The 13,983-nt window shown below is 47.3% G+C and overlaps 1 protein-coding gene across 7 annotated transcripts in view; it reads right to left on the bottom strand.

Annotated features, from left to right (window-relative positions):
- The window catches only part of STX1A (syntaxin 1A), a 338,192-nt gene that overhangs the window by 95,141 nt on the left and 229,068 nt on the right, over positions 1 to 13,983 (bottom strand). For 6 of the 7 annotated variants that reach the window (XM_073315464.2, XM_073315468.2, XM_073315461.2 and 3 more), the window contains one exon: positions 6,747 to 6,821. The exons of the other annotated variant lie outside the window; for it this stretch is intronic. In XM_073315464.2, coding sequence (XP_073171565.1) covers positions 6,747 to 6,821 — 75 coding nt within the window. The remainder of the gene's footprint in view (positions 1 to 6,746; positions 6,822 to 13,983) is intronic. 7 annotated transcript variants of the gene reach the window in all.

Below are 13,983 nucleotides of genomic sequence, written 5' to 3' on the forward strand. Positions count from 1 at the left end.
GGTGGTTAGTCCCCTTCTACAGGAGACCATGTACTAGGAAGTGACCAGTAACACTAAAGGATGGACTTTGGGGCTGTGCTATTCATTCTGGGGAATGACTCAGACTCCAAGGCCAGAAGGGACCATTGGGATCATCATCTGACCTGTGTAACACAGGCCACAGCATGTCCCCAAAATGATTCCTAGAGGAGATCTCTTCAACAAACAGCCAATCTGGATTAAAAATGGCCAGTGATGGAGAATCCACCACGACCACTGGTGAGTTGTTCCACTGTTTAACATTTACACCTTATTTCCAGTCTGAATTTGTCTGGCTTCAACTGCCAGCCACTGGATTGTGTTAGACCTTGCTCTGCTAGATTGAAGATCCCATGATCAACTATCTCTTCCTCCTGTGATCAAATCACCCCTTAACCTGCTCTATGTTAAGATAAATAGACTGAGCTCCTGGAGTTTCTCAATATAAGGCAGGTTTTCTAATCCTTTAATTATTCTTGTGGCTCTTCTCTCAAACCTCTCTAATTTATCAACATCCTTCTTGAATTGTGGATATCAGAATTGGACCCAGTATCTGAACAGTGGTCAAACCAGTGCCGAACACAGAGGTAAAATCACCTCTCTCCTCCTACTTGAGATTCCCCCGTTTATGCATCCCAGGATCACATTAGCTCTTTTGGCCACAGCGTAGCACTGGGAGCTCATGTTCACCTGATTATCCACCATGACTCCCAAGTCCTTTTCAGAGTCCCCTGCTCAAAGCAGGACCAATTCCCAGTTAAATCATCCCAGCCAGGGCTTTGTCAAGCCTGACCTCGAAAACCTCTAGGGAAGGAGATTCCACCACCTCCCTAGGTAACGCATTCCAGTGTTTCACCACCCTCCTAGTGAAATAGTGTTTCCTAATATCCAACCTAAACCTCCCCCACTGCAACTTGAGACCATTACTACTTGTTCTGTCATCTGCTACCACTGAGAACAGTTTAGATCCATCCTCTTTGGAACCCCCTTTCAGGTAGTTGAAAGCAGCTATCAAATCCCCCCTCATTCTTCTCTTCTGCAGACTAAATAACCCCAGTTCCCTCAGCCTCTCCTCATAAGTCATGTGCTCCAGCCCCCTGATCATTTTTGTTGCCCTCTGCTGGACTCTTTCCAATTTTTCCACATCCTTCTTGTAGTGTGGGGCCCAAAACTGGACACAGTACTCCAGATGAGGCCTCACCAGTGCTGAATAGAGGTGAATGATCACGTCCCTTGATCTGCTAGCAATGCCCCTACTAATACAGCCCAAAATGCCATTAGCTTTCTTGGCAACAAGGGCACACTGTCAACTCATATCCAGCTTCTTGTCCACCGTAACCCCTAGGTCCTTTTCTGCAGAACTGCTGCCTAGCCACTCGGTCCCTAGTCTGTAGTGGTGCATGGGATTCTTCTGTCCTAAGTGCAGGACACTGCACTTGTCCTTGTTGAACCTCATCAGATTTCTTTTGGCCCAAACCTCTAATTTGTCTAGGGCCCTCTGTATCCTATCCCTACCCTCTAGTGTATCTACCTCTCCTCCTAGTTTAGTGTCATCTGCAAACTTGCTGAGGGTGCAATCCACACCATCCTCCAGATCATTAATGAACATATTGAACAGAACTGGCCCCAAGACCAACCCTTGGGGCACTCTGCTTGATACCAGCTGCCAAGTAGACATGGAGCCACTGATCACTACCTGTTGAGCCCGACAATCTAGCCAGCTTTCTATTCACCTTATAGTCCATTCATCCAGCCCATACTTCTTTAACTTGCTGGCAAGAATACTGTGGGAGATCGTAACAAAAGCTTTGCTAAAGTCAAGGAATAACATGTCAACTGCTTTCCCCTCATCCACAGAGCCATTTATCTCACCACAGAAGGCAATTAGGTTAGTCTGGCATGACTTGCCCTTGGTGAATCCATGCTGACTGTTCCTGACTACTCAGAAATGACTCTGCACTCAGATGGAAAACGGGGATATACTTTTTTCACTGCCAGACCAAAACATGCTAGTTACAGATGTTACTGAGCCAAAGAGCCTGGGGAAGAGCATTTTACAGGCCAGCCATGTTTAATTCCTCCTTCAGGGTTATGCATCTCTCTTGAAATCTACAGAATACAGGTACAGTGGCCCCTGGAGAGGCAATGTAACTGCCTTCTTAAACCTACAGGACGCCAATTCTTCCATTAAGAGGGCTGTGTTCACCCCCGAAGGACAAGCAGTCTGCAACTGTGCACTACGCTCGCGGACCAAAGCAAGCCTAATCCCATCTAAGGCCCTATATCCACTGCAGGTAACCCGTGGGTGGGCTGCAGTCTCCAGACACTGTGGTCGCCCGAATCCTGGCTGGAGAGGCCGTGCAGCCCTGGCTGAACACATCTCATGGGCTCCTGGGGGTTCCATGCTATTTGGCTCCAATGTGTTCTCTCCTAGTCAGAGCACCCCAGCACGCCATAACGTCACCCTCAGGTTGATGGTCTTATTGTCCTCACTCCCTAGTTGTTACAAAAACTGATTCTTCTGGTAACGGAAGCTGTCATAGAATCATAGACTCTCAGGGTTGTAAGGGACCTCAGGAGGTCATCTAGTCCAACCCTCTGCTCAAAGCAGGACCAATCCCCAATTTTTGCCCCAGATCCTTAAATGGCCCCCTCAAGGATTGAACTCACAACCCTAGGTTTAGCAGGCCAATGCTCAAACCACCAAGCTATCCCTCCCCCCTGTCAATCAAGCTCACTCCATTCCCCTTCTGTGTTTCCCTGAGGCAGGAAGATGCCAACAAAATGGAGCATAGAATCATAGAATCAGAGAATATCAGGGTTGGAAGGGACCTCAGGAAGTCATCTAGTCCAACCCCCTCCTCAAAAGCAGGACCCATACCCAATTAAATCATCCCAGCCAGGGCTTTGTCAAGCCTGACCTTAAAAACTTCTAAGGAAGGAGATTCCACCACCTTCCTAGGCAACGCATTCCAGTGTTTCACCACCCTCCTAGTGAAAAAGTTTTTCCTAATATCCAACCTAAACTTCCCCCACTGCAACTTGAGACCATTACTCCTTGTCCTGTCCTCTTCCACCACTGAGAATAGTCTAGAACCATCTTCTCTGGAACTACCTCTCAGGTAGTTGAAAGCAGCTATCAAATCCCCCCTCATTCTTCTCTTCTGCAGACTAAACAATCCCACTTCCCTCAGCCTCTCCTCATAACTCATGTGTTCCAGATCCCTAATCATTTTTGTTGCCCTTCGCTGGACTCTCTCCAATTTATCCACATCCTTCTTGTAGTGTGGGGCCCAAAACTGGACACAGTACTCCAGATGAGGCCTCACCAATGTCGAATAGAGGGGGACGATCACGTCCCTCAATCTGCTCGCTATGCCCCTACTTATACATCCCAAAATGCCATTGGCCTTCTTGGCAACAAGGGCACACTGCTGACTCATATCCAGCTTCTCGTCCACTGTCACCCCTAGGTCCTTTTCCGCAGAACTGCTGCCTAGCCATTCGGTCCCTAGTCTGTAGCTGTGCATTGGGTTCTTCCGTCCTAAGTGCAGGACCCTGCACTTATCCTTATTGAACCTCATCAGATTTCTTTTGGCCCAATCCTCCAATTTGTCTAGGTCCCTCTGGATCCTATCCCTGCCCTCCAGCGTATCTACCACTCCTCCCAGTTTAGTATCATCCGCAAATTTGCTGAGAGTGCAATCCACACCATCCTCCAGATCATTTATGAAGATATTGAACCAAACTGGCCCCAGGACCGACCCCTGGGGCACTCCACTTGACACCGGCTGCCAACTAGACATGGAGCAATTGATCACTACCCGTTGAGCCCGACAATCTAGCCAACTTTCTACCCACCTTATAGTGCATTCATCCAGCCCATACTTCTTAACTTGCTGACAAGAATACTGTGGGAGACAGTGTCAAAAGCTTTGCTAAAGTCAAGATACAATACATCCACTGCTTTCCCTTCATCCACAGAACCAGTAATCTCATCATAAAAGGCGATTAGATTAGTCAGGCATGACCTTCCCTTGGTGAATCCATGCTGACTGTTCCTGATCACTTTCCTCTCATGTAAGTGCTTCAGGATTGATTCTTTGAGGACCTGCTCCATGATTTTTCCAGGGACTGAAGTGAGGCTGACTGGCCTGTAGTTCCCAGGATCCTCCTTCTTCCCTTTTTTAAAGATTGGCACTACATTAGCCTTTTTCCAATCATCCGGGACTTCCCCCGTTCGCCACGAGTTTTCAAAGATAATGGCCAATGGCTCTGCAATCACAGCCGCCAGTTCCTTTAGCACTCTCGGATGCAACTCGTCCAGCCCCATGGACTTGTGCACGTCCAGCTTTTCTAAATAGTCCCTAACCACCTCTTTCTCCACAGAGGGCTGGCCATCTATTCCCCATGCTGATGAAATAAGTTGCCCTTCCTTGACTCTATGTCTGCTCTCTCCCCGCACTCTGTCCTCCTCTCCAGAGCCCCATGTCTTCTCAACAGTAACCTTATCTCAGTCTGACGGACACAGGAGGGGAAAAATCTGTGTCTGGAAGATTCTGATTATCGTGCTGGGCACTGGAGACGCAGCCTGTGCAGCTGTTGGGGAACCTAATGAAGATAAGTCCATTTCCATACAGGTGATGTGAACCCAGGACAAGGCAGAACTTCTGTTCAGGAACCTTGCACCCTGCCATTGCACACACAAGGATGGCACCTCTTTGCCTCAACATGCTAACTTGTTTTCCCTATTACCTCGTCAGGGACGTGCCAGCTCCACGTGCATATTTTAAAGAGGCCTCATGTCATAAAGCAGAGATAATTCCTCTTCACCCTCGGAAAGCTGCATCCAGTGCTGGAGCCCCGGGGAAGGCTCCTCCGGCAGGTGTGTCCCTCACAGACCCGTTAAGAAATGCCACCAAGCTTTTGTTCTGCTCCCAGAGAGGATGACACAGAGCCCCTGGAAAACCATGCTCCCTTGGGCTTGCTGCAGCCCTGTTCTAGCCAGCATCAGTGACAACCATGGGTCCAACACACATACCTGGTATTCCCAGCCCAGCCACTCCCCAGGCCCCTCAGCTAAAACACTTGCCTCTTGGCTCTGTGGGAGAGGTTCTCTTTCAGCCCCTGTGCTCCAAGAGTCTGTACAACGGAGCTCTGCTCTAGCCCAGCTGCTTGTCATTCTGCCTCTGCCTGGTCCATTGTTAACCCCTGGCCTGTCCTCAGGCTGCAAAAGTGGGTTAGAGGACTAGAGAGAGTAATTTACAGGGGGAGATTAAAAGTGAAAGATGGCTAATGGTTGACAGAGAGTAACCTGAGAAAGGTGCAACCATCAAGACCAGTGAGCAAAATTGCTCAGTGTGGTTCAGTGGGGCACAAGCAGGACTCACATACAAGTCTCAGATAAATAGTTCACTAAGCTGTCAGACTGCAGAGCCATCTCTCACCAGGAGTGGTGGAAGCCCCATGCTGAGATATTTCCTATTGCACTGGAGAAGACACAAGTGAAGATACACTGTAGGGGCCCAGCTTGCATTGGCTGGGGATGCACTGGGCAACGTACTATGGCTTTTCCTTCTCTAATTTCTCTGGCCCTTCCTACATTAGCCCACTTTGCCAATGCGTGGAGGAATAGGGCCAAACCGGGGCAGGGCCCTGTGTACACCACAACACAATGGGACCAAACTGTGGCAAGCAGCCCGAAATTCTACAGCCATATTAATTAATTGTACATCCATGAAATCCTTTTCACTCCCATCCTCCCACACTCACAGCACTATGGCTCACAGCTGGACAGATTCCTTCTGCAGCAAAATACTGAATTCTGTGGTTCATGGGAAAAATTCCAGATTCCACAGACACACGATCACAGAGCCCATGGGGCCCAGAGTAAGAGGGCTGGAGGAGTTCACACCTCTCAGAGCCATTGGTTTGGGCTCTTTACAGACCCAGCCCTTTTGATGTTATTCTCATAACTGAAAGGCTAGACGTGTACTTTGGTAAAAAGTGAAAGCTGAGATTTTGGACACAATTGTGTGGCCCCAAGTGAATCCTGTGGCACATTGTGCACCCGTGGAACCACAGAACACACAGGGCCCTGACCACGGTTCAGTGAAATTAGTGGCAGTAAACTGGAGTCACTGCTCAGGAGACATGGGAACGGGGTTACGGTGACTCTGTGTACTGTGCCTGGCACACTCTGCTTGAGAGGATCCAAGAGCCCTTGCCACATGGCTCAAGGGTAGAGCTGGCTCTCTGCAGCCAAAACAAGCTCTAGAGACGCTGACAATGCCTACCTCTGAGTCTTGACCACACAGATGCACAGAGAGGAAAATCCAAACACTCTACACCATGGGCTGGTCTCTGATTTGTAGGAGACAAGTGGGAGCCACTGGGGCTGTCAGACGGCAGTGCTGAGAGAGGTCGGAGCAGCACAGCACAGAGAGAGGACATGGAACAAAACCCAGGAGAGTGTGACATACAAGCCTCACACACAGTCATCAGAAGCTCATCTCCCATGTCTCCTGAAAGCCAGTGAGCAGTGACCAAGGGGCAACAGCAGAGCTAACCAAGCCTGCAGGCTCACCCACTCCATGTGGGGCCTGCATACAGCTGGTGGAGTCCTGAGAGCAGGCATTGAGGCCAACAGGGACCCTTCAGGCAGCTGAGGGACAGACGAGCAGCAGCCAGGGGCCAGTTCTCATGCTTCGCTGCAAACGAATACTCACTCTTTAACTTGGAGCGCACTTTGTTTGCTGTCTTTTTGATGTCAGACATTAATTCTTCGAGCTCCTCCTTGGTTTCTAGAGGGAGGAAGGAGAGAACAAAGATGGGTGCATTGGAGACACTGAGACACTGCCCCTGGCCTGCCCCACCCTGTCACTGGACAGGATTCAATCTACATCTGCCAGGTGATGCACTCCCTCCCACTGGGCTTGAGCATCCAGCCGCTGCAGCACTCCTCCCTTCCCCCAGGGAAGGAGATCAGAGGAGTCACACTGTGGAACAGGCCGGGAGCTTCCTTCTCCGTAGAGCCTCTGCCAGACTGAGAGCAAGACCCGTGGGACCAGAAATGATCCTGGGCTTCCCGCATGCCTGTGTCAAGGCTTCCACCCAGACACTGAGTGTGCTGAGCCTTGCTGTCAGATGCGTTGGGGTTAGTTGGGCTGCTCCCAAGTGCTCTGGAGACACTGCCTGTCTGTGCTCAGCAATAGAGCCCCACAGAACTAAACCACTTGGCTTTTGTCACTTGGGGCCCAATCAGCAGGCAGGCGTCTCCCTACCTCCTTCCCAACCAGCAGGGAGAAGGGAAACGAACAGTCACCTGAGACCCGAAATGTGACAAGCTAGCTGGGAACAAAGCAGGAGAGAGATGCTGTCCAGAGCTCTAAGCCAGGCTGTTAGGATATAGATATTCAGGCCTGTCTGCAAAGGCCTGTACTCTATGAATTTAGGTGTATTCTTATCACTTAGCTAGTTCTAGAGGTATAAAAGAAAGAATCAAAATCACTGTCTGCCGGTGTAAGGGCCTTCTCTTACTGTGACAATCTGAGGCCCTGTTCTTAGGCTAAGGCCTTTGGCTAAGCAGCAGAGGCAGCCATAAGCTGGGAAGCGAACGGTCACATCCTCACATTCCAAACTAGTCACATTGAAATAAGGTGCTATTGGGCTGTTAGGCACTATCAGGACGGGATTGTATTCCTATCACCTCCAGGGAAAGGGAAGTGCCTAGAAAATGTAAAAGGAAACTTAGTTTGATAGCATCCTGTCTGGCAAGAACTCACTTATCAATAGCTGGGATGTGAAATCCTCACTTCTGTATTGTTTTGTCATTATAGTTCCCACTTTGCTGTTGTTTGTCTGTATAATCTCTGTCTGGTTCTGTGATTGTTCCTGTCTGCTGTATAATTAATTTTGCTGGGTGTAAACTAATTGAGGTGGTGGGATATAATTGGTTACATAATCATGTTACAATATGTTAGGATTGGTTAGTTAAATTTCAGGAAAATGATTGGTTAAGGTATAGCTAAGCAGAACTCAAGTTTTACTATATAATCTGTAGTCAATGAGGAAGGGGTGGGGGTGTGGGTGGGGGTGTGAGATGGGAACAGGGAATGGGGGTAAGAAAATTGGAATCATGTTTTGCTAAAGGGGGAGATGGGAACAGGGAATGGGAGTAAGGAAGTTGGAATCATGTTTGGCTAAGGGCAGGAATGGGAACAGGGACACAGGTGTAAGGCTTTGTGGTGTCAGAGCTGGGAAGGAGGATACTAAGGAAGGAAACTGGAATCATGCTTGCTGGAAGTTCACCCCAATAAACATCGAATTGTTTGCACCTTTGGACTTCGGGTATTGTTGCTCTCTGTTCATGTGAGAAGGACCAGGGAAGTAAGTGGGTGAAGGAATAAGCCCCCTAACATCTTGGTGCCGTGACTCGGATGCATCGCATTGGATAGGTGAGTGGCAGCCTGTAAGTCCCCCTCCCCAACAGTCCGCGCAGCTGCTTGGAGGGGGTATCGCGAACTCTCGTGATGGTAGTTGCGGGTTCTGGCAAGCCAGGGTAAAGGATTTTTTGGATAAATGGATAAGGGAGGACCAGGGCCCATACCAGGTACAGGGGTCAACCTGGGATAAGATTAAAAAGGAAATGGAGGAAGTGTTAGGGGACCCAGAGGTATGGGGGTGGCTGAGGAGCCCACCCTCCTTGGTATATGGGTAGGGGAAGAAGGTCCCTGCCCATGGGGACTGAATGCCTCCCAGTGAAAAGAGGCACTTCAGTCTGCTTGAGAGGTTTGAAGTAAGGGCAGCATTATGGGAAGCTGCCAGTAATCTTTCAAGTTTGGTGCTGCTTCAGCAAGGGCTGCTGAAGGGTTGTAAATTAGTTAGGGGTAGTGAAAGATGATTTGGCACAAAAGGGTTTAAGGTCAAAAGCAGAGTTAACAGACCACCTTTAGAGACTGGATCTGAGACTTGGTCCTGGGGGAGTGGAGGAAAAAAAAAATAAAATAAAAGTTTCAAAGTGCAACCTGCCTTTCCACACTCTTTTGTTTTTCTGAAGTTTTAATGGAGGGTACTTTGGATACTTATGTGAGATGTCAAGAAGGAAGTTTTTGTTTAATGATAAAACCCAGTTATATACATGTAACTGTATGTGCAACTCTGTGCAGTCACATTGGATGGAAGCTTGGTAATTAAATTATCCAAGGGGGTCAGGTAGAGTGGCTACTATCACCACTATGCTTCTGTCCACAGAAGCCTTTATAGCTATTCTGAGGGAAAATGGGCCCTTTTCCCACAGAAATGGTCTATAAGGGACTGCTGCAGGCAGCAGGCAGAGAGAGAATCTGAGCAAAATTATTTGACTATTGGGTAATGTAATCAAAATCACTAAAGGATGGAAGAGGTTTCTTTTGGAACTCAACTTGGCTGCCCCTAGTTGTGTCTAGTTGTACAAGATGGAAGTGTAATCGGGGTACAGTTATGTAAAAAGAGTAATTACAGTGCAAGGGATGTTAGGCAAAACAGAATTTTGTGTGTATGTGTGCACAGGTAAAAGAAAAGGAAAAGGGGAGGAATGATGGGAACACTGAACCTTGGGATGGCTCTGGGGGATCAGATTGTTGCTTTGGTGGGTTCTGCATGAAAACTCTGTAGGCATGGGGGAGGCAGTTATACCTTGTGTAAAATTAATTTGGCTAATATGATGTTATGGAGGTTAAACTATATGGAAGGAATTTGCATTTTCCCAGGACATGTGCAGTGTATATTGGAAAAGGAGTAAAAGAAATGCAAATAAAACATGGTACTTCATTAAAATCCTAATAGGGCTCCAAAAGGAGCCACAATAGGTTGTGCTTTCTTTTTCAGATCGCTGTGTTTTGGAGCAGGAGATGAAAGTGGAAAGTAATCAGAACTCTGGTGGAAGTAAAATGCTTCCCTTTTAAGACAGTGTCTGAGCTGCTAACAGCTTTGGATCCAAAAGCAAGCTAGTAAGCCTCTGTGTGTAAATGCAAATTACCTAGCTGATGGGCACAAAGGAGCTGCAAATAACAAATACATCTGGTCAGCAAACAAGCTACTAGAAGGTTTCAGAGGAACAGCCGTGTTAGTCTGTATTCGCAAAAAGAAAAGGAGTACTTGTGGCACCTTAGAGACTAACCAATTTATTTGAGCATGAGCTTTCGTGAGCTACAGCTCACTTCATCAGATGTTTACCGTGGAAACTGCAGCAGACTTTATATACACACAGAAATCATGAAACAATACCTCCTCCCACCCCACTGTCCTGCTGGTAATAGCTTATCTAAAGTGATCAACAGGTGGGCCATTTCCAGCACAAATCCAGGTTTTCTCACCCTCCACCCCCCCACACAAATTCACTCTCCTGCTGGTGCTAGCCCATCCAAAGTGACAACTCTTTACATAATCAAGTCGGGCTATTTCCTGCATAGATCAAGGTTTTCTCACATCCCCCCACCCCCATACACACACAAACTCACTCTCCTGCTGGTAATAGCTCATCTAAACTGACCATTCTCCAGGTTTAAATCCAAGTTAAACCAGAACATCTGGGGGGGGGGGGGGTTAGGAAAAAACAAGAGGAAACAGGCTACCTTGCATAATGACTTAGCCACTCCCAGTCTCTATTTAAGCCTAAATTAATAGTATCCAATTTGCAAATGAATTCCAATTCAGCAGTTTCTCGCTGGAGTCTGGATTTGAAAGGGAGGTGAAAAAAACAAGTCAAGCCTGAAAATAAGGGGGACAGGTTAACCTTAAGGTGTGTGTGTGTGTGTGTGTACAGTGCTAAAATCTGAAGCTGTGTCTCAGCTATTACCTGAGAATAAACTTAAAGCTTGGTACAGCAGAGAAACTATTGCAAACTTGGTCTGTTGTACAAGAGGGGAAACTGAGGTACACCATCTCATAAATTTCATAAATGACCAGTGAGTGAGGTAATTCACTAGCCTGACTATAGAACAAAATAAGGACAGTCTGGAGGTAATTCTTCTGTTTTTCCTGCAAGTAGCAAGGACGTTTGTAAAAGAAAGTGGTATTATTATTAAGCAATAATCTGTCCCCACCATGGGGAAGGAAATTGTTTCTTTTGTTTTTCAGACACTCTACAAGCAAGCTGGCGCCAGCGGGAAAAATAACCCAGAATACCATGGATCTATGTTTTGTGTTTGTTTGTCTTGTTGCTAGCATTGTTGGGTTTTAATGAACAGAAAACCTCATGATGTGGGTGGGGGATGGCTTCCAAAGGCTGGCCTTGTGGGGGAAGATGTGTATGGGAATGCAAATTCTCAACTAGGAGGCCAGCACCTGTGTAATAGCTACCGTGATACCTGGAAATGGAATGACAACTAAGGTGGCCCCCACAAGCCCTATGGAAATAATGAGAAGGGGAGGAGCTCACTGGAAATCAATGGGGGTGTGTGTAAAATAGTGTAAATTAATAGAAGATGTTTGGATGTGCCCCTCTCCTATGACTATAGAGGAGCGGGATCAATGGCCTATGCAAGGGGTGGACAATTGGGTGTACTGTGTATAAGGTGTTTTGCTGGGAATGTACATATTACTGGGGGCACAATTACACCAGCCCATAACCAAACTATACCCATCTACATGCTGCTATATGGACTTTGGTGCACAAATGGATCTGTGAATCTTATTGCTGTGAATAAGCCAGGGCTTACTGCCTGATTCCATACCAAGTGGTCAAGCTGGTTTGGACAATATCCCATTTCTCTGTGAACATTCAATGGACTTGTGATATGGACAAAAGCATACAAAACTTGAAGGAGCAGCTTGTTGCAACTGCCAGCAACTGGACACAAGATCGTGACCCCATCGAAGGAGGAGAGGCAGTATTTTGGGGGTGTCTCGGATGTTGGACCATACTGCAGTGGTCAGGACTCGGTGTTGCTGTGGATTTTGTATTGTTAACTGTACTTGTGTTACGTTGCATAGGGAGATAACCTATTAGGAATGTAATAAGCCCTCCAAACCCTGCAGTGTACTAGACAACCCGGACCCAACCTTCTCGGGCCTGCTATAATGGGAAGTCTGGAACACTAATTGGAATAGGTGTGGTATGCCCGTATGAGAGAAGGTGCAGGGCACTATACTACACAAGGGGCAGTGGGACAAATGGAATATCGACACCTTCCACCTTGATGCCTGGCCCTATCAGGAAATGTGTCGCCATATGTCCTATGCTTTTCCAGGGATACCTGGGCAGGAGGATCCCAAAAGAAAAAGAAAAAAAAGGGGTGGAGTGTTAGGATATAGATATTCAGGCCTGTCTGCAAAGGCCTAGACTCTAAGAATTTAGGTGTATTCTTATCACTTGGCTAGTGATAGAGGTATAAAAGAAAGAATCAAAGTCACTGTCGGCCGGTGTAAGGGCCTTCTCTTACTGTGACAGTCTGAGGCCCTGTTCTTAGGCTAAGGCCTTTGGCTAAGCAGCAGAGGCAGCCATAAGCTGGGAAGCGAACGGTCACATTCCAAACTAGTCACATTGAAATTAGGCTATTGGGCTGTTAGGCACTATCGGGACAGGATTGTATTCCTATCACCTCCAGAGAAAGGGAAGTGCCTAGAAAATGTAAAAGGAAACTTAGTTTGATAGCATCCTGTCTGGCAAGAACTCACTTATCAATAGCTGGGATGTGAAATCCTCACTTCTGTATTGTTTTGTCATTATAGTTCCCACTTTGCTGTTGTTTGTCTGTATAATCTCTGTCTGGTTCTGTGATTGTTCCTGTCTGCTGTATAATTAATTTTGCTGGGTGTAAACTAATTGAGGTGGTGGGATATAATTGGTTACATAATCATGTTACAATATGTTAGGATTGGTTAGTTAAATTTCAGGAAAATGATTGGTTAAGGTATAGCTAAGCAGAACTCAAGTTTTACTATATAATCTGTAGTCAATGAGGAAGGGGTGGGGGTGTGGGTGGGTGTGTGAGATGGGAACAGGGAATGGGGGTAAGAAAATTGGAATCATGTTTTGCTAAAGGGGGAGATGGGAACAGGGAATGGGAGTAAGGAAGTTGGAATCATGTTTGGCTAAGGGCAGGAATGGGAACAGGGACACAGGTGTAAGGCTTTGTGGTGTCAGAGCTGGGAAGGAGGATACTAAGGAAGGAAACTGGAATCATGCTTGCTGGAAGTTCACCCCAATAAACATCGAATTGTTTGCACCTTTGGACTTCGGGTATTGTTGCTCTCTGTTCATGCGAGAAGGACCAGGGAAGTAAGTGGGTGAAGGAATAAGCCCCCTAACACAGGCGTGTGAGAGCGGTGGCACTGCCCAGGCTTCAGCTACACGAACACAGCCAAGCGCCCACACAGAATCATAGAATATCAGGGTTGGAAGGGACCTCAGGAGGTCATCTAGTCCAACCCTTGCTCAAAGCAGGGCCAATCCCCAGCTAAATCATCCCAGCCAGGGCTTTGTCAAGCTGGGCCTTAAAAATCTCTGAGGAAGGAGATTCCACCACTTCCCTAGGTAACGCATTCCAGTGCTTCATCACCTCCTAGTGAAATAGTTTTTCCTAATATCCAACCTAGACCTCTCCCAATGCAACTTGAGACCATTCCTTCCTGTTCTATCATCTGCCACCACTGAGAACAGTCTAGATCCATCCTCTTTGGAACTCCCTTTCAGGTAGTTGAAAGAAGCTATCAAATCCCCCCTCATTCTTCTCTTCTGCAGACCAAATAACCCCAGTTCCCTCAGCCTCTCCTCATAAGTCATGTGTTCCAGTCCCCTAATCATTTTTGTTGCCCTCTGCTGGATGCTTTCCAATTTTTCCACATCCTTCCTGTAGTGTGGGGCCCAAAACTGGACACAGTACTCCAGATGAGGCCTCACCAATGTCGAATAGAGGGGAACAATCGAGTCCCCCAATCTGCTGGCAATGCCCCAACTTATACAGCCCAAAATGCCGGGGAGTT

This window comes from Lepidochelys kempii, chromosome 17 (genome assembly GCF_965140285.1).
Source record: "Lepidochelys kempii isolate rLepKem1 chromosome 17, rLepKem1.hap1, whole genome shotgun sequence".
Taxonomy (NCBI): Eukaryota; Metazoa; Chordata; order Testudines; family Cheloniidae; genus Lepidochelys; species Lepidochelys kempii.